This window comes from Cyprinodon variegatus, unplaced genomic scaffold (genome assembly GCF_000732505.1).
Source record: "Cyprinodon variegatus isolate N-32 unplaced genomic scaffold, C_variegatus-1.0 Scaffold570, whole genome shotgun sequence".
In the NCBI taxonomy this organism is placed as follows: Eukaryota; Metazoa; Chordata; class Actinopteri; order Cyprinodontiformes; family Cyprinodontidae; genus Cyprinodon; species Cyprinodon variegatus.
In genome coordinates, this window is record NW_015151023.1 from 283,009 (window position 1) to 304,505 (window position 21,497).

Consider the following 21,497-nt stretch of genomic DNA (forward strand, 5'->3'; position numbering starts at 1 on the left):
TGAATGAATGAATGAATGAATGAATGAATGAATGAATGAATGAATGAATGAATGAATGAATAACCCACTGAATTAGGGGTGTAGCTAGTAATGTAGAGGGGTAGCAGACTGATGAGCAGGGCAGTTTTCCACTAGTGATTCTTTTGTTATAAAGTTCGAACTCTATGTTACGGGGGCCGATAGGTGCAAACAAGCAACAAACAATAGAACGAGCCGTAAAAAATTGTGTTATGCCATCTCCAAAACACGCAAGGAAAAAAAGTGTATGGGCTGCAAACAGGTGCAAATGGGAAATGAGCTACAAACACACACATTCTATGATGTAAACTTCAAAAATTCTAACATAAAAAAAAAACAGATACAACAGGAAACTCTTGCAAACAAAAATGCTGTTATCACAAGAAATAGAAGCAAAACCCAATAATCAGCAAAAAAATGCAATTAAAGTTTTGCAATGGTAAAAAGAAAATCAGACTCTCTGTACAAACAGGAAGTTAAGCTTTAACATAAGAATTTATTTATTTTTTTACGAAAGTTGGAAGAAGAAAATAGAGGTAAATGATCTTTCATTTTATTTTCAATCACAGTATTACAGTACTACAGATAAAAGCATGGTTATGGATAGTAACATATTTATAAGTAACAGTTTGGTCCAATATGGTTGTTTTTTTTTCAACTCCCTCTAGTGGTCTGGAGCCATTCTATCAGAAATAGAGCGAGTGTGCTGTAGTTTATACAATTTGCATAGTTTTCTCTCTGGGATCCCTTTTTTTGTTTTTGCTTGCTGTTTTTTGTTTGTGGTTGCAGCATTTTTATTTGCACTTGTTTTGTTGATTTTAGTTTTTTGCTTCCTTTTTAAGTGATGACAGCATCTTTTGTTTGCAGCATTTATCAGTTTACATGCATTTGCACCTGTCAGCTAGCCCGGGTGCCATTCCGAACTTAGTCCCGCCCACAAGGTTTGAGTCGGACTACGTCAGGCTACCTGTCAGCCGCCAGGGTACTTTTTTTACCTTAATAAGCTAACTACATTTTGATCAAAACCTTTAGAACATCTGCATGCCCCGCTTAAATGATAAATTACTAAGTAGAAATCCTTATTTAAACTCAAACACTAAGAATATCATGGCTGTGAATACAGAACAGCTCCCTAAGGCAGATTACATACTGTAGCCAATGAGTCTCTTTAGAGTCATTGGCTTAGTCTTCCCTGATTTACAGAGCCACTCCTGGTCCTGCATTTTGTACTAAAACAAACCCTAAATGAAAGATTTGTATCATACAACCACACAGCTGCAGACATAAAAAAAACTTTGTCATCAATGATTTCAAAGCTTCAACTCCTCTTCTTTTTTTTTCTCTCAAGTTTTCCATTTTAACTAGTTCTCATTTATTTATGTATCGGCTCACAGATGAGCTATCCTTAAGGATAGCTTTTTCCTTTAAGCTGCAGATTCAAGGACTGTGATCAGACTAGGAGACGCTGTTGGGCACACAGAGGCAGCGGCAGAGGCCTCCATAAATCAGCACTAATTTCAAACATAGTTAAATGACACATCATAATTGTACTTTGAGATGTTTCCAAAATCTGACTTCCTGGAGAGTAATGGTCTATTTCTATGAATTCCATGTTAATGATATGCCTTAGGCTTCTCATGCAAAGACTTCAGTTAGTGAGCAAGCTGTCAAACGACTCACTAAGATACTAACTAGGGAGGAGAAAGATAAAAAGAGCTTCATTTGATGTTTGAGTCTCTTATAATGTTCTGGAGATCCATTCAGCTGAAAGGAGCCTTGAGGTCAGCCCATTCTCCTTACAGGTACAACAATGGATTGTTTTTCTCTAAAATGTATCCAAGCACTTTGCTGTTTAGCTGAACCTAAGCATTCGTTGTTTCTGAAGTCTCTTTAACCGACACTGTCACCAGCAGGCAGAGCCCCATCCATCTCTGACAGGCTGCCGCTAAACTGGCATAAATATCTGCCTCTCACAATGTGCCAATTATTTCTGCAGTGTCAGAAGATCTGCACGGCTCAAAGCAAAAATTTGTTGCTTTAGTCTTTTCTCTTTCTGCACCATTTCCTGCCTCTTACCCAAGATCTGGAGTACTTCATCATAAACAGTGTCTGCAGTTGTTACTCTTTGCATTTGTTACATCAAGCCAACTTCGGAACCCCACCAAGAAGTTTTTAGAGTGCTGTATTCCCTCTCTTTCATATTTTGCTACTTCAAGTTTAAGGATTCAGTAAGAATTTTCCTAATATGCTTAAAGTCTGGTAAAGTTGCTATGGTTGTATCTGTGTAAAAAAAAAAATTGATATATATTAACGGCAGCATAGGTAGAGCATCAAAATGCCTGAAGACAGCTTTTCACTTTATACAAGCCTGTACAGGTTCATTAATCAGTGTATGACCTTTAAATACTCCAGCAGGAACAAGGAGTAATAAACCACTACTGAACTAGAAAATAGGGACACTCTAGAACATTAAAAGCTACAGTCAGTGTGGTGATATCATTTAATCTTTTTTTTACTACACATCATTTTTATCTAGTATTGGATTGATAAATTCCCTGTTTAGAACTTTTTTCTGTCTGATGAATGGCTTCATTTTATAGCATGAAACATTATTTTACTGAAATTAAAAGTTTGACATGATGTATCTCTTGTAATGTCCATTGTCATTATAAAATATGGATCACAGGGTCAATTTAGGGCAGAGGGAACACATATAGTGCATTAGTAATTTACCTTTAAACTGGTGCTGTTTTTTTTTTTGTTTTTTTTTTGGAAAATTATTTTCTGCAACCAAGATTATGCAACATGGAGGACAATTAAACTATAAGTAAAATAGATATTTATATATGTATAGTCTTTTAATTTCTCTTGATTGCTCCTTTTTCTTCTATCTTCGAGCTAGAATTTAATTATCCAACTATATTTTGTTTGTCAAGAAGTGTTAAATTCAACCTGCTTAAGTTATACCCCTGATCCCCAAAGCAGGGTAGATACAGAGTCCTAGACAAGGCAAATTTATTTACAGTACAAAGCACAATTCATTACAAAGACAATGCAAAGTGCTCTACATGAATTAACCAATAAAATAGACAAGAAATAAAAGCAGAATAAAACCAGATGAAAATAATATACATGATAAAAGAGCATAGTTGAGCAAATTAATGTGGACCACAGAGTTAACTAATGATACTTTAGTTAATGGCTTAAGTATAATAATGACATTTCTAAACAAATGGGTCTTTAACTGGCATTTCAAAGAACTCTGACTTTCAGCACTATCAATTTATGAGAAGAGTTAGTGATTCATTTGACAATGATAGCATTAGCAATCAGCTGATTTGAGGAGTTATTGCAAAAAACAACATCAGTGCATTGCACTTATAATTTCTTTCCATTAACATAGATTTAACCAGTAGAACTGATACCATTCTTTCAGATGCGTATACTGTTGTTTCTTCAGTAAATCTTCCAGTTCCAAAAAGCAGCCAGTTTGATTAAAAAAGTAAGAAAAGGTATAACCCTAAACAAACAAACAAGCAAAAACTAAAAATAGTAGTAGTAAATATAAGACAGAGCCGCAGATATGCAGACAGTACTGTAACAGTTTAGCTTCAAAAGAAAAAAGAACCAAAAACAAAAGTCATATTACTGTTTTGTTATTATTGCTCTATTTTAGTCTAGGAGAATAACCGAATGCCGCTTCTCTCAGTTCCATATGTTTTCTCACTCTTTAAATATGAATACAGATTGGTTAATTACAACTCTGTCTGTAAATATAGCCGCTGTAAAACCACAATCACCTTGGTATCACCGTTTAATAAAAGCTTTTATGTCCCATGTTGTAGCTTCAGGATTTTACTTTAAGGATAGAGCTCCTACTGGTCTTGCTTTAGGAAAACTACCAGTGATTTCAGAGGGGCACTCTACCATCTCCTTATGGCACTTGTGGTGCCAGTCTCAGTCACGCCTCCTCAGCCAAATGGCATCACATTTACATCTATCTCTGCTTTTCCCTGCAAAAAGTGTTGCCTTATGAAAAGTTGCTATAATTGATTGAGTTGTATGAAAATGCCCCATTGTATTGTTAATCATATAATGGTGCTGTTGGAAGGTGAAAAGTAAATAGGTTGATAAATATAATGAAAAACAAACTACTTGATCACATACGTGTTTGTAAATGCTGTGAAACCTAATATATGTGTAGGCTGATTTATGATGGATCATAATCTGTTTAAATAGCTTGTTCTTTGCAGCTCTGTAATGAAACAGCTTTCTGAAATGCTATTGTCTGGTAGTGGCTCGAGTCTTATTTGCTAATTTTGGGAAAGCATGGGATTCTTCCTGTGTTATAATCTTGCATCTTCCTGTGCAAATTCTCAGTCATCCAGGTCAAAAGCAGGCTTAAATCAGAGACAAAAAGACTTTTGCTCAGTTCCTTTAAAAAATATTTCCACACCTATCCAGTAGTCATGCCATTGTTGTTGTCTCACACCAGAGCAATCTGTAGTTGGAATCTGATGTATTTAAGCACCTCAGGCCAATCCTCATAAACACATTTAAAGTCAGATGCAAATCAATGACTCACCTGTCGTTCTACTGGACTGTTGGAGTCTATTGTTTCGTATATTTTAGTGCATGGCCATTTGAATCATCATGAGTGTTTTTGTGTAACCTCTTTGGAATGAGTTCCAGGACAGAGAATTGATGCTTGGAAGCTGAAATGACAATCATTCTCTTCTGTTCAACTACAAACACTACACAAACACATGGTGCAACACACAGGAGCCAGCAGCTCTGGGCAAGATTCCGTTGTAGACCTGCACCTCAAAAGCAAAGGGCGCAGCTTTGATGACCAAAATGTTCCGATTTTAGACAAAGAGGACAGATGGCCTGAAAGAGTGATGATGAGGGCAGTTTTTGTTAAAAGAGAGACGCCATTACTGAACAAGGGTGTTCAAAAGGTTTCACAAGAACTGAGTGAAAGTCTGAGTGCCTCCAATTTAAGCCTATTTTGTATTTATGATTCTTATAACAAATAATAATCATCCAAACTGGTGTTAAAAGACTGACTATAATTCTTCCAATTCCTCTATTTCCTCACAATATTGAAACAACAAATAGATCTAGATAGATGGTTAACTTAATGTACATGTTCATGGTGCACTACATTACACATTTTCATCGCACTACTCTTTCTAGAGCAACACTGAAAGTTCCAAAAAAGTAAAAATAATAAAAAAATAATCCACTGGACTTTGTTTTCAAGTTTGAAGACGTTTCGCTTCCCATGCAGGAAGCTTTTTCAATAAAAAATGTCAGAATTAGCGTTGAGTTTGAGGCTTTATAGCGTGGACCAAAACAACACCTATGTACTGGAAGTCTAAGAGGCTTTTTTAGTTAAATACGGGTAACCAGCATGCTGCTGTCTGCTTAACATCCATCCATCCATTTTTCGTTAGGTTTTATCCCAGCTGGGGTTGTGAGGGGTGCTGGTGCCTATCTCTAGCTGCAGGCGAGAGACGGGGTATGCACTGGACAGGTCACCATTCCATCGAAGGGCATCTGCTTAACATGTCCCTACCTTTACAAAAGTGCTATTCTTTTGGTTTAAACAAAAGGAAAGTCATTGTTTTAGCAATTGAACATATTCCCAAGCTGTTGAATTGACCTTTTTTAGGTGTATTAGCTTTTGTGGGAGCTCTGCACCACTGTAAGTGAAGTATTTCCTTAGAAAATCTTTGTAACTCTCTCATTAAGAAGTTACATTCTTATTTTATCTATAGGAGTTAATTTTGCTTAAATCTTTCTATATTATCTACCTTGCATGTTTTTATGCTGTTGAAATCTACACTGAGCCAATAAAACTGATTTACCAATAATCTTGTTTTCCTTGACAGTCACATTAGTCAGGAATGATCTTTTAAATAAATAGCTGATGAGGTATTTGTTCACTTCAGATGTTTTGATTTTTTTTTTTTAAGTCTTTCATTGCCAGATTGCTTATTTGAAGGTTTCTATATTCCGAGGAAAATCAGATGATTAGTCTCCATTCTTGTCTTGAAGTAAATAGTGTATTTTTGGTTCTGATTTTATTTCTTTGTGCTCTTGTCACAGATTTCCTCATTAACTCTTAATTTCTACGGTTAGGTTTCAGGGGGACTAAATCCAAAAAGACATTTCAACTACAGGAAGAGCAGTGTGTTCAATTGTAATATTTAAAAGGACTTGAAAAATGTGTAATTGAATTTAAACATGAAAGCTGCAGCTGTCAAGCAAAATGAAATAACTATGTTATGTTATATTACAGTATGTCATGTTTTGGCAAAGTGCTCAGATAATTTACTGTAGCATTAGGTGGGGCACTTTTTTGAACATGCAGAGTGAAACTGAATATCACAGAACTCATTGACATGGTATGAATTGCAGTCCAATCAAAGATATTTAATGCAGTTTGCAGCATGCATGAAGTGTTCTTGCTTGTGATTTTAGATTGTCCTTTTAATTTTCTGTGATACTTGTAATAGATGACGTACATGGGAGGCTGGTACCCAGTATGTTTAATGTTGACATGGAGAGCAAAAACAAATAATGCATATTATAATCTTTCAAATATCTATAGAAATGTATACCCTGAAGCAATTTATACATGCAATCTGTACTTAAAGTCAATAACTACCAAAGCACTGTTGCTTCCCAGGAAACTCAAAACCTAGCTAGGTTAATGCATTTTAGGTTTCACTCCAGTGCAGACACCAGAAAGGAAAATGACCATGATGTATAAGCAGTAAGTCTTAGCAGTCACTTTCCTCTTCTGCTCCTCAGCAATAGTGAAATGCTAGTGTTGAGTTTATTGAACGTTGCCTGTTTGTTTGGAAACAGACAACAACACTTCTGCTGTCTGTCCCAAATTTATTGAGGATTGAGGTTGTATAAGGACTCTCTGGTCAGCACACTTTGTACACAGTATCCCAGAGAAAGAGCCCTGGTCATTCAGTGCACAAATCTTTTATACAGAGGATTTAATGAAATTAAAATGATTGATTATATAGAGGTTAGGGGCTCGATGAGGTTAAGCCTCTCTTTGTCCGTACCACGAGGTAACATTGACCAACTAAGGGCATATTGTTATCCTTACCCAGAATATTAGTTATAATATGAGGCTAAGAGGCTGCATAAAAGCTAATTACTATTAGTCTCCACAATTGAGATATTTTCTGTTTTGCCTGTAAACAAATATTCACCCCTCCCAAAAATACATTTCTCGACCCTAACAGGAGATTCATGCAGGAGTGCCCAAGTTTATTGTTACTCTTAAGGAAGGCAGCCTCAGAAATTAAAAGCCATTTTTTACTAATTTATTTATGGCCATCACAATCTGTAGAAAAGTTAAGAATCAGCAAAAAATGTTAAATTAGATTGAAATTGTAACTTCAGACTAAGAAGTTTTTGGGCTTGATAGAGAAGGTAAATTTGTGTTCTCGTGGCATAATTTCATGATATGCAGTCTGTGAATTCCAGCATTCTCAGGGGTCCTGAACAGTCTCATTCAGTGCTTGAATCCCTTGCTAATCTTCAACTTTTGTTCAGATTTGCATGAAAACCATGCATTTAACTCAGAATAGGTAACAAAGGTTTTAAAGTATTTGTTCATTTATCAAGCTAGATCAACATCATACTGCAGACGGTCATTTAGGATAAAACATCCATATCGGAACTTTTTTTTTAAAGTGATGCAGTGAGTAACAGGAAGACACCTTGGACAAGATGGCAGTTTCATAATTAGGGGGATGATTTAGGATTTCCTGTTAAGCCCATATAAACGTATTAGAGAAACCTTTCATTAGGGGTCAGAAGATGCATGCTCCAGAATCTACCCGCTGCAAAGCTAGAGAGCTAACCAATGCACTACCCTGCAGCCCTGAATCTTAAAGAAGAGTTCTAAATGTTTCATTCCTTCTTTATTGACATTCAACCATCATATTCAGTATTACACAGCAGAATATCTTTGCTCCACTTGAGAGTGAATCTTTCCCTTATTTCATGTTTAGTGTTTCTCAGACAGTTTTTGATATCTGTGAATTTGTTCCAGTAAAAATCAGTGTAGCAGAATTTCACATATTCAAATAAAATGCTGGAAAGTGAAATCAGCTGCGGGAAATGATCAGTTGAAACAAACTCCTCTGATCTCCCGAACCTTGATTATGCACGACTGAGACTCCACAGCGCCACAACAAATTCTCTACAAACTCTTTGCATAGGATGCCTGCCTGCTCTGCATCCTTCCAGTAGTCAAGATTACTTTCGCTAAAATAGCATCTCTGTTTCCATCAGCAGCGTGCGTTCCATCACAGCAGACTTCCATAGAGGGTTGGACATGCTGTCAAAAGGACAAAAGCTAAAAACCAGACAGTGACGCAACCTCCAGCATGAGCAGCCAGCTGTCTGTCGATTCAGTTTCATGCTGTCGGCTTATCAAGTACATAAATCAAGTGGAAGGTTTTAATAAATATAAAGTTAATTACAACATTTCTGCTTAAAAGTACATCCAGGGTTAATGAGTGAACATTTAAAAAGTTTTTAGTATTAGGCATAAATAAAGCAGAGACTTTCTGATACTGTTTTAGGCATTTATTTCTATAATTAAATGCATGCATTGACAAAATGAAAGCATCTTTAAATGAGAAAAAAATTCTCATATCTCTCACTGCACTGTTGGTTTGTAATAAAGCTCTGGATGTTTTAAGCTCTCTCAGTAACTTGTCATTGTTAAAAAGTGTAGTTCAGGTCCTTTGAAACTTGGATTTTGCTGCAAGGATTAAGCCTTTCTGATCAGTTTTCTCTCTGAAGACCTGATCCTGACTCAAATCCGTCACAAGCTCCTAACTCTAATTTGGAAGCCGTCATAGCTGTTACCAAGGTAGTGTCTTCACTCAACCTGACTTTAAATGTTTCCTCCGAGGATCAGTGGAGTTTGAGTTCAACGCTAATGTATGCAGCACTGAGCTACCAAAAGCGCAGAAGCAAATCTCTTAAAATATATCTGAAAGTTTTGGCTGATTATATAGCAGTAACATTTTTAAAGATCTGTCAGAAGTGGGATCAGTGGGTAAAGCAGCTCAGGTACTTAAGTCAAAACCTATAGTCTCTGTTGTTATTGTAATAGGTAAATGGTTTGTTATGTTTGTTACGTCTAAATATCTGTGGTTGGTGATAAACAAGTATAATTTCTTTTTACACTTTATGTCTTTGCAAGAACAGTGATTATGACTTTTTAAAAGTAGATTGGCGGCACTCAGACAACATACATCACACACATCTTGTAGGGCACCAAGGGCCTGGCACGGGGCAAAAAAATATATATCAGGCATCCTAAAGTCATATTTGTAGTAACTGTAATTATCACATACCAATAGCTAAAGAAAAAGATACACTGGGATAAGTCGCAATGTGAATGTTTACAGAGGCTTGCAATGAGGTTGTCAAAGTTAACACATAAATGTGTGTAAATGCACTTTTCTTTTAATGCTGTTATTTTCTTTAAATGTGCCACTACCACATATGCTTCCATACTATTGGACATCTTCTGAGGTGGCTCTCTTAAAAAAAGGGAGGCAGATTTACTTGGTCTGCCTCCTGTCCAGCTCTCCTTTTCTGCACACTCAGATCAGCTGTGAACTCCTACCCTATAGTCCCTGCTGGGGGAGAAAAACAGAACAAGTTTTTTTTCCTTCTGCAGACAACATGGTGTAGCAAACCCTTATTTCTCATGCAGTTATTCACCACTGAAATGATACTAAACATCTTTGAACAAATAAAGAAGACAAACTCAATTCTATACTTCATTAGCAAACAAGAAACTTTGTGGGGGCTGTAAATTGCAAGATAGATCTTCAAAACCATTCAGGAACCAATTTTCTGTTGTGCCATAGAACACAATATCATTCTAAAGGTAGGACTGAAGGTTTGTTTTTTTTTTAGAGCATTGCTCTTTTAAGCTCAATTATTGTCCCCTGATTCTCAAACAATAATGAAACTTAAATGTCTTTGTGACAAATTTAGACTTCATAGCTGTTTTATAAAGGAACTCTTCATATAGAGTCATCTTTGAATTTGAATGTAGAAACATTTTAGATCATCAGATGTCAGGTCTCAACCCTCATGCAGGAGATTGATGGACATATCTGACAAAATTCCTGTGTAAGACACTCATTATAAGTGGTATCGTCCAGTTTCTCTTAAGGTATTGAGGTGTTCATGTAAATTTTTACGAAAAAATACACTTTTCAGTTCTGCTGTTTCCTTTCTTCAGAATCAGCATTTTATAGAACTTTTGAAGCCACATTTAGAAAAGCTTTCTAAATGGAATCCGGCACCATAGGGTGTTGAAGTCAACCCATCGTAGTTGTAACTCTAAAGCAGCTGTCCTTTAAAGGTCACACAGGTTTAAAGCACACATTTGTTATCTAAGGCAGCTCCTGAAAGCGGACGTGAGATTTAAAGCCAAAACACACAGAAAAGGACACAGTAGTAGTACAGTTCAGCATTTCTTGCCATTCACAAACTGGTCAGGTTGTGGGTAAGTATGTCTACAGGACTCTGGCCAAGGGTAGTCCTTTAGCCAGGGAAGATGCTTAACATTTTTAAAGCCTGAAGTTACCATACAAAAGCAATATTCTTTACCCTTTAAAAGGAAAGTCTGGGACAATTTAAGTTGTGCTCCAAAGGGCTAGGCTGGTTTCATTCTCCATCTCCTCTGTTTCTCCAATGCAGGCTTATTTTAAATTTCACATAATCATAGGAAATGACCTGCCTGAATGGTGATTTATGAACAGCCAGGGAGCTTAGATAGGGGCTGATCTTTGCAGCTTAATGATCAAGCCCTTTTTTTAAAAACCTTTAAGCAGCCTTGTGTCTCCAGAGTTGTTCAGACTTTTCTGTCCAAGCTGTTTTTCGCAGCCATGGTAATTAAAGGTTAAGCCAATTATCAATTCCCTCAAGAAGTGTTTGATTTTCTTACTGTATAAATATATATATAAAAAAATAAGCATGAAATCTTTGAACACCCAAGGCAGTCTTCTGAAGTTACACTTTTGCTGTTACATCCGCTGTAATCCAGTTTCTTTCCCTCTGTTATGCATTCACAATTTTCTGCCACGCCACTGTGTTGAGCACCACAGGCTGTTTGGCCCACTGTCATAGCACTACGTTCGTGTAAACAAATTGAATTTGTGTAACCTTGCTGACGGGTACAAACTGCAGAGTCCAGTCTGGCTGGTGAGAGTAGCGTCCCTGATGTTTGGAGCCCAGTGGAAACATAGTTATTACGGCCAAAAAGAGTGAACTCGCCGCCTACAGTGGCAGTCGGCTTGTTTTGCTGTATAGATGATGAAGTTGATGTATGGGTCCCTCGCATGCGCAGAACAGCCACACTCGCTCTACCGAGTGATGAATTGCTTCAATACTTTAGGCTATTGAAAAGACCGGAGCACACAAGATCTCATCTCAAATCGTCCTTTCTATTTTCTCCGCTTTCTATTTTGGCAGATCTCATAAAAATTGTATTGTTTTTCTTTTTGTTGCTTCCCTTCTATCCTTCCTTGTTCCTCCGACTGTAGATCAGCTTCTTTTGTCAAACTTTTAATGAGGTAAAAGGTATGCAAGGCTGCACTGGAAACACTTGACAAAGCACTTTTGAAAGATTAAGGCTGACTAACAGAGCCGCTGTGCCTCGCTGCCTTTGTCTCTCCACCCTTTTCTTTGTCTGCATCTGTCCACTTGAGCAGGAGGCTGCGAGGATGAGCATTGCAATAGAGGCAAGATTAAAATCGGATGTGAATTGGACTGGAGATTGGTTCGCAGACTGAAAATGAAAGTGGAGAGAACACTGGGGGGGACAGATGAACAATGAGGGAAGGTCACCAGTAAAGAGTTGGTGCGAGAGCACAGTGCGGCCGCCGCCGAGTTGAAGGATAAAATTGACTGGGATGCAAGATTTGCTCCCACATTTGCATGGAAAGAATATATATACATCTTTCTGCCACTTTACCTGTTCAGTCATTTAAAGGGATCTTTTTTCTAAGGGTAACCAGGGGCTGCTTTGAAAGCCATCTGTCGGCCAGTGTTTTACGTCCCCATTAAAGCACTTAGGATGCTTTGTGGCTTTTAGCCCGTATTTCATGTCGTTAATCACCTCTAAGTGAATTTTGTGAGAAATAACCTTCTACAGGAGCAAAATCAGCCATTATTTTCTCTCTAATGATAATAATGTAGGTAAAACACTTTGACTATTCATGAGTGTCTGTAGCTCATATTTATTGAGTGATTATCTAGTCTTTTATTTCATTCTTAGTGTTTAGATTTGACAACCAGAGTGAACAGTTTTCATAATTGAGTGCCCTCTGTTCAGCAGAATTTGCTATAAAAATATTTCCAAGCAAAATACTTTGTAGTATGAGTCAGATATACTTTCCAAAAACATTCATGAAGTTTTCTCTCCACTTCACCTCAGCAGGAGTTTCTGTTTGGATCATAGTGTTTGTAGAGTGGTCCTATTGATTCTTGCATTTATTTTTAACTGCACTCTCTTCCATTTTTCTGCTTCACAGTGGCAAACATCTTGTGGCGTGAAGAAGGTACGTTTGGGATGCTCCTTCTCTTCTATAGCATTCATTAACCTGAGTTAATTGAATTTGTGTAATAGAGTTACTGAACTGTGATGAGGATTAAGTGATTTGTTACTTTAATCATAGATAACATTTCTGCCAGCTTATTTCAATTCTAAATGTTCATAGTTTACAGTCTTATGAGCTTTTCCAGTATGCAATAAGCCTGTTGTTCTCCTGCAGGTCTTGGCATTGGTAACATGTTTTACGTGTTCTATGAAGATGGGATTAAAGTGATTCAGCCAGTGGCATGTGAGATACAGAGACACATTAAACCCAGTGAGAAGCTGCTGGCTCTGCAGGTGAGTGATCAAGAGAAAACTTCACAACTAGTAAAGCAGTTAATCACCTGCAGCTGTTATCATCTTTATGTTTGATGTTGAGTTTCAAAAATTACCAAAAGATGTTTAAACACATCATTAAAGGGTCTCATTTTGTGTTAGTATATTTATGATCAAACAGACGTATTTTCTTCATTCCTCAATCTTTATAACTTCAGTATAGATATAATGGTACCAACCTGTGTTTTTCTATAGAGCTAAATCTGTCTCAATTTTCACAAATACACATATGTGATCCATACATGCACAGTACAAGCTCCACACACACACACAGCACGATTGGGATAACTGACCTCCAGATTCCACATAATCAGTCACCGCTCCAGACCGCTTGCGCAAAGCAAAACCGTCCTGCTCCGCTCCGACTTCCTTGGAGATCGAGGAGAGCACACGTGGTATTATTGTTTAATTCATAGGAGAAAAACATGTGGTAATGAACACTTAATTTAAAATGCGATATTAAAACTCACCATAGGCATCAATCACATTTTTCTCCCCAAACATTATTTTTTCATTATGGGTCTTTGTAATAGGAATAATAATACAAAATTTGGTTTGTTCTACCTGCAAACTCAGCATCTCTTCATCCCTGCCTGCAATAAGAAGTTTCTTTTGAAGTTGACAAATTCGCTGTTGGAACCTGTTGTGACTGAAACTTTTAAGCCTCGCAGTATAAAATTTATATTTTGATCGAGATGAGAAATCTGGTTCCTGGTATGTTGAAGTACCGATAATCTGCATCCAATAATTTAATTGAACGGATCTTCTCGAAGGTCTTTTTCCTGTTTACTACGATTGCAATTGCGGATTTTTACCTGGCCAGTGTTCTGTCAGCTCAGCATACCACCTTAGGCCAGCATATTCTTAATAATACGCATACACGCGCATGATCGTTATTAGTGGTTTTCAGTCCCATACAATGGCTTAAGATTGTGCCAGTATGCTCAGTAGATTATCCCTGAGTGATTCCTAATCCTAACCCCAAAGTCATTCATTTCCCTCCGCGGAATCAATTAATCTATTTAAGTGTAATCTGAAAATAATTTCAGTAGTTTTTCATCTGCTGTAAAAATGAAAAAATAAAATGATCTGCATCTCTCTCATATTAAACAAACTAAAAACAAATAAATCTCATATCCTGTCTCTGGATTGTACAAATCTCTCCCTATATATATATATATTTAATTTTCTGTAAAAAAAATGCTGATCTTCTTTAATAAGATCCTCATCTAACGGACATCTAATGTTTGTTTTTAAACCTAATGTGTATAACGAACCTAGTGAATTATTTTTGTTGTTGTTTTGTGCATAAACTACAACCAAAAACCTGACGAAATAAAACCTGACGAAATAAAACAGCGTGCATTGATGTAAGGAGTGAGGAGACAGAGGAAACTCTGTGTTATACGTATGTGTGGTTGGCTTTTACAAGCGAGCTCTGTGATTGGTTGCAAACCATCCCCTGTTTAAAAAAATGCATTTGTGTATCGAGGCACGTCAGGAAAGTCTCAAAAATCCATGCACAAATTCAGTGAAGTTTAAAGACCACTGGTACTTTGTAATTTAATTTATAATTGTTTATGGACTAGAATTAATTTGGAGAATCATGTGCTGTGCATGTGTGAATCTTGTATGCTTGCGTGAATCGTGCTGTGTGTGTGTGTGTGTGTATGTGTGGATCTTGTACTGTGTGTTTGTGGATTTTTTTGTGCTTGCGTTAATCGTGCTGTATGTGTGTGGAGCTTGTACTGTGCATGTATTAATCACATATGTGTATTTGTGAAAATTGAGACTGATTTCGATCCATAATTTTCTACCTTTATTTTATTTTTTATTTTGATTTTTCACTTAAAACTTGAAAAGCAACATGACTCAAACTGTCATCTTGAACATGCTACTTTTAATGCCCCTGTAATTTAAAGTTTTGCTAAACAAACACAAATCCCATCCTAAACAGTGGGAAAAGAAAAAAAGACAAACAAATAAATTATTAATAGTACTGCCAGGATTGGGCTTTAATAACAACAACTAATTATCCATTTACACACTTAAAACACACACACACACACACCCTACACACGCACACAAACAAGACAAATATTTTGGGAAATTGAATGTCATTAGTAAGTTGAAGATATGTCTCTGGTTTTCATGGACCGAGTGAAATTAACATTTTGGAACTCTTTCAACTCAAATGTTCCATTCCATTATTCTTGTAATTAGACCTAAACTTGAGGAGTTGAAATACCCTTGCATTTTCTAGGACAGGGGTCACCAACCTTTTTAAGACTGAGGGCCAGTTCATGGTTACTGAGTCATAGGAAGGGCTACCAACACTGACCTATGAATAGGAGGGGTCAGCTTTCACCTAAACTTCATAAATGATATGCATATTTTTATTGTTTCTTTCTAGATGTCTTTCAGATATTATAATTTTCTAATCTTTATAAAGGCTTAAATGCTTTTTATGATTATTATGAGGAGATTATCTACAAATGATAAAAAAAAAGAGCAACAGAATAAAGTATAATTTCAAACTTAGCTCACTGGTGAGTTGCTCTGTTTCAAAAGACCCTGAGGGCAAACCATGTGGTCCGTGGTGGTGACCTATGGTCTAGATCTAAAATTGTTGACATTTCCTATTATCTTTTAATGTTTTCATGAGATAATTCAGTACAAGTAAGTTCAAGTGGCCATCCAAATCTACAGATGTAAAGCTATGAAAAGTTGAGCACAATTTACAGCTATAATAAACCTTTAAAGTTTCAATCCTTTTGCTAATTTATTCCTAAAAAGAAAAGGATGGCAGTACAGTCAGATCATAAAGAAAAACTTTTTTTCATTCCTTCAGCTTTATATTTATAACTAAATGATATCAGTGGATGATGTTTGCAGTTATAAAAAAACGTGAAAGGCTTTAAGCAGTGCAAATACTTTTTCAAGACACTATATGAGTGCTCCCAGATTTAATTAACTCATAGCTTAAGAGTGTGATTCCTCAAGAGCTGCGTGATGTACAGCTGTGCTATCTGTCTCTGTTGATCCCTCGTCCCAGAGAAAATAAGGATTTACCTTCTTTCCTCTTGCTTTTTAGATTGAACAAGCCTTAAAACCAAATACTTTTGTCTACAAGTTTTCAACAGAGATATTGAAAGGATGAAAGCCAGCAACAAAACTAGGGTTTCACATGTGGTGAAACTTTCAGATTTTGATTTGTTTGTTTTTCTTTTCTTTTTGTTTTTCTTTCATATCACACATGTTTTTTTTTTATCCAATTATTTCCCCATGTGTTGCTACTTAATTCTGTCTCTTGAGCTGGAAACTATAGACTCCAATTTCCTGCATAAATATACAAGTTGTGATATTTTTTTATTAGTTTAAAATGAGCTTGTGTTGTCTTTGCATTTTTCAAGTCCACTTATGTTTTTTTTTCAGTCCTCTGGGGGGCTGGGGACTTTACAGTGTCTAGCTAGCCTGTTTAATTTAATTCACTGACAGACTACATGCAATCAGAGTTGCTTTCATCCCTCAGCGGACTCTTTTACACCCAGCTACCCGTCCCTAAATCACCGTTTATCACCAGAGCTCTCAGGCAGAAAACATTCAGAGCTGCAAACTGATAGATACCTGTTAGATTTACATGTGTTCTCGAATAGACGTTTTCCTCTGAGCTGCTTTTCATCCAGCAGTCCTGCGCTGATTGGATGGAGGTTATACATAAAGCGAAGCCATGAATGCACAACGATCAGCCAAGTGTTCCTTTGAGAGGTGTGCTTGTATTAGGATATCAATCACTGCTAGTGTTGTGATGCTGGCTCTAGAGCCGTCTTACTTCCCTGTATTGTGAGTGTGAGGCCATTCGCAGCATGGTGCTCAGATTTTCTCCATCACAGAGGGGAATTGATTGATTAGTTATGATGATCACACAGCTCATTCATTATTATTGTCCAGTATATAAAGTAGTAAGCTGTGATACCAACTGAGGAAAACAACCTAATGTTTATTTGTAGTTCAATCATTTTGTAGTCTCTGCTCACTTGAAAGGACAGTCTGAGTTTTTTTCTGCTTTTTTTCTGAGTAATTATTAGCTGTGAGTCAAAACAATGTCATGATTACATTTTTTTTATAAGGTTGATCATTTTCAGAAATGTCAAAGTGTCCATTAATCGTTCTCTATTATATGAATCATTTATCAGCAGCTTGTGCTGAACTCTTCGTCATCACCCACAGCTGCGTAGGGACCTCCTAATATAACAGAACTTTTGAACAAACACCTTCTGAGAAAAAGGAAAGGACCAAAGCCCTTTTTTGTATTTGTTTGTTTTAGGTGTTCCTTTGTCTCTGCTTGTGGACTGGACAGATATAACCTTTTGTTCTTACTTGCAAACTCTGGAACAATCATCTGCTCACTGTAGAAATGTTTGATACATTGAATAATTTTAAGACGCTCTGTAAAAACCTTTTAACTTGCCTTTTATTTTAGTCTTTTATATCTTATATTGTTCCCAGCTGTTCTATTGGTTTAACTTTAATGTGTTTGTTTCTTATTCCTCAATGTTAACTGTTTATCTTTTTTTTTTCTTTTAAATTTATGGACATACACAACACCAGGTGACTGACTGATAATATACAACAGGATTTCTAAATTTTTACACCACTTTTGTTTGTGGCTTTAAGTGACAACGGCGAAAAGTTTAAGGGGCATAAAATACTGTTGAAGATCGGTTGATTTAAATTCTAAAAAAGTGAGAGAGAACAATGCGAAAAACTGTAGGAGAGAACTATTAAACAATTACAGCAGCAGTCCGATTACATAACCTTCCCAGAAAGTTTTGTGATGGCGCTTGATATTTAACTTTAAAGGCTAATTCTGCTGTCTGTGGATCTGATATATTGAACCCAAGACTACTGATTTAAACACATGAGCAAACATTTTCAAACTTGCCTTCCAAGATCACAGATTTATTCTATGACAGCTAATTGCAAAGTGTGAACCAGACAGGTTCAGGTTTAAAAACACATTTTCGGTGAGATGTTGGAACTTGAAATATTTAGATAATACATTCAAAATGTCATAATTGGAGGTTATCAATTACTGCTCCGCAAATTGGCTTCATCAGCACAAGCTGTATTTCTCCCTTTTTGTTTTCTGTCACTAGAAGCATTGTGTGTGTTGTTAGTTTTCCAACACAAGCTTGTTTACTGTAAACTGTGATGATTAGCAAGCTGGTCTGAAATAAATAACAGTTGGACACATGACTAAAATCTGGGAAAAATTCTCCCACTCCTTTTTATGCATATGGAATTAGCCCAATTTCAAGGAGCTGCTATGTTTGATGACTCAATACATCAACATGTGAAACTGGCTGTGATTTAGAGCAAGTGCACTAAATCCCAGCCCCTTCCCTAACTTCACAGCCTCAGCGAGGCTACTACACTGATTTTCACAGCCCTGGTTCTCCAAAATAATCATTATCAACAGGAAAAAAATAATCCTTTGTATTTATCAAATATTTTTACTTTAAAGGGATCTAGTTTTCCTTTTTTTGAAGGCTGACATTTACTGCTTAAGTTATATACACAAAATGCACCCACACAGAATGACATATGCAACACACGAGACTGAGAAAATGGAAGCCGCCTCCATTCACACCCTCAGCTGGGTGTCAGATGTTCGATTTCTCACCTCCTGAAGGCGCGATAAGTGAGTATAAATGACCACTGTGTGGGTCTGCAGGGGTGACATGGAGTTCAGTAGCAGTGATTCAACCTTAGCTCTGCAAGTGCAGGAATTTTGCTTATTTGAAAATATTGGATGAGAAGCAGTGACAGATGGTGCCACATCTGGACTTCAAATGGGATTATAGTTAATGGAGTCAGAGGTTTTTTATTAAGTCAAATAAATTTAATATCTGTCATTGTTTTTCCTATTTGCATTTGGACATGACCTGTTGCTGGATCAGATTTCTGGACAGCACTAACTTTTAGAGGGCTTTGGAGTGTGTGAAGGGAAGAAAAACTCCCATGGCAGAAGGCTGACAGGTTTCCAGTTGGCCAGGGAAGCCTGGGGCTGCCAGGACTAGAAGCTGAGCAGCTGCAGATGATCTGCAGGCTTTGTCCTGGACATTGTATACGGACAAATGAGAGTCATTACAAAGATTTTGCAGGAAACAGCAAAGATAATTTATCTAAGTTGCCAAGATAACAACACTCATGTCACCCCCAGTGAAAAGGCTGCAGTGGTAAACAACACACACACACAAGACTAGGTAGAGGTAATTGGCTTTTAATGAGATGTATTTTCCTGTGATATGAAAAACAATTAGCTCAAAGTAAACCGTGTCTGTGCTTGTGTTTTTGTAGGAGGAGGTTTGCCCCACCTTGCCTGGAGAGGTGTTGCAGAGGTGTGTGTGGTCATCCGCTGTCAACGTCAAGGACAAGTTTATTTATGCAACACAGCCAACCTTGGACCGAGTGCTCATAGTTGACGTCCAGACTCAGAAAGCTGTCCAGGTAATTTTGTTCATAGATTAGAAAACTGGGTTACATGTCAATCTTTGAACACTGAAATATGTGACACTTTTACCCATAGCAAATGATTTTCCTTTCGCCTTTTAAAAAATGTTTTCAGTGAGTAGCAATGTCATAGCAATATTGTTATTGCAATGGTATTATTTTTGTGTGTCATAATTTTAATGGAAATGTTTAAATTAATCCAGCATTAATCTGATGCCGTTCTTCCCGTGTAACTACACATTTTGGCACTATATCAGTAATAGATAAAATCAAGATTGTTTCCACAGACCAGAAATTTGACTTTGGTTTCCCACATTTACATTACATACACATTAAGTATATATAAACTTTAGCTGATTAAGGATTATAGAAACAGTTCCCTCATGCATGTATGTGTACTGATTGTTTCTTTTAGAATACAGAAATAGGAAAAAAGAAAGGTAAGCTGCGATTGTCCAAATAACAGAGAATTTGACTATTCAGACTGTGAGTTGGTAATTGTGTTCATTAGTGAGACAGCTTGGGGATGAAACTCACTTTTCTTGCCTGTCATTTGTTCTGTTGCACCAATTTAAATGTAGAAGTTTAAACAGCTTGTCTCAAGCACTGTTGGGCTCTGCAAAGATGCTGGCAGCCCGTTCCCCGACCATAGGCCTGTATAAATGTTGGTTGGAGGACAGGTCCTGATGATTCTCTCTACGGTCCACTTTGGACCGGCGCTGTTTCGGGGATGAGCCTAACCCCAGACCATATAGTGATAATTGAGCAAAGAACAGACTAAATAATGGCCCAGTAGAAGGTTGTACCTTCTGAAAAACAGTTCTGGGATGTTGGATTTCGATGTGTTACCAAAGGCCACTAAGTGTCCATGCTGATCCCTGTCCAAAACCAAAAGCTCCAGCAACATGTGGAGCATGTGGAACTAAAAACAGCATTGGAAAAAGGTGACCTGGTGGGATGTGTATGGCTGTGAGTATGCATATTACAAAAGCATGACTTTGGGGTGCATTAAGGGAGGGAGATGCTCTTCTGATATTTTTCATCTACACAAGCAATCTGGTAGACCGTATCTACCTTACTCCCTTAATGGTGTTTTCTCTTGTAGTGGGAACATGTTTCCTTTCAAATGAATTAGGTTAAGGAAAGGTTAAAATTTAAGGAACATCCAAACCAGTCCGGATTTTGGATTGTCTAGTGTCAGACACAATGGCACATCTTCAGGGATCAGTGCTGCGTAATATCAAAAGACAGATCATAATATTATGTTTAATTGTAGTAAATAGTTTGTAACCTGAGTTGTATTGCATGCTTGTAGCATGTATAACCACTTTATGGATGATATGTATATTATGTGTGCAGACAGTAAGCCCCCATCCAGACAAAGCAGATAGTTTAGGTAGATCCCACAATGTTCTACTTTTTTTTTTTGGTTGGATAAAGGGTCCATTCCAGATGAAACTGCTGAAAAGCTGACTATATGAGGGTAGTGCTGGCATAGGATGCAGGAGTTGGTCCTGGAACAGGAGGGTCATCAATCTTGAGAGTCATCCAGTTGTCATGTCTTTAGACCAGAAACTTCATCCATATTTTCTGCTGATGGTGCTCAGAGGGCCTGGCGGTGTCCATGGACACCCCAGAGCCCCAAGGCAACTGTGGTTACAATGTAGCTTGCCACCATCACTGTAAATAAATGCGGTAATGACTGAATGAAGTGTGCCTAGGTACACAATGCACTCTCGGGTGAAAGTCATGGCCAAGTTACCAGGGCACATGATCAGTCAGTGGCTTAGTGATATGACTTTACTGTCGCTGTAGTATAAAGTGAGTCCCCTGATTTAAAGGTGCTAGATAAGTACAGGCCATATATCATATGGTAAATAAAAATCAAATTTTAAGTGCAATAAATAACCCGCTTCCTTGATTTTGAATACGTGGGTCAGACACACTATAAAAGTCTAAC

The 21,497-nt window shown here is 37.2% G+C and overlaps 1 protein-coding gene across 1 annotated transcript in view; it reads left to right on the forward strand.

Moving 5' to 3' along the window:
- fstl5 (follistatin-like 5) overlaps positions 1-21,497 on the forward strand; it is a 272,518-nt gene that overhangs the window by 231,877 nt on the left and 19,144 nt on the right. Inside the window, exons 11-13 of the mRNA XM_015392029.1 lie at positions 12,624-12,650; positions 12,864-12,982; positions 19,385-19,534. Of these exons, the coding sequence (XP_015247515.1) occupies positions 12,624-12,650; positions 12,864-12,982; positions 19,385-19,534 (296 nt within the window). The remainder of the gene's footprint in view (positions 1-12,623; positions 12,651-12,863; positions 12,983-19,384; positions 19,535-21,497) is intronic.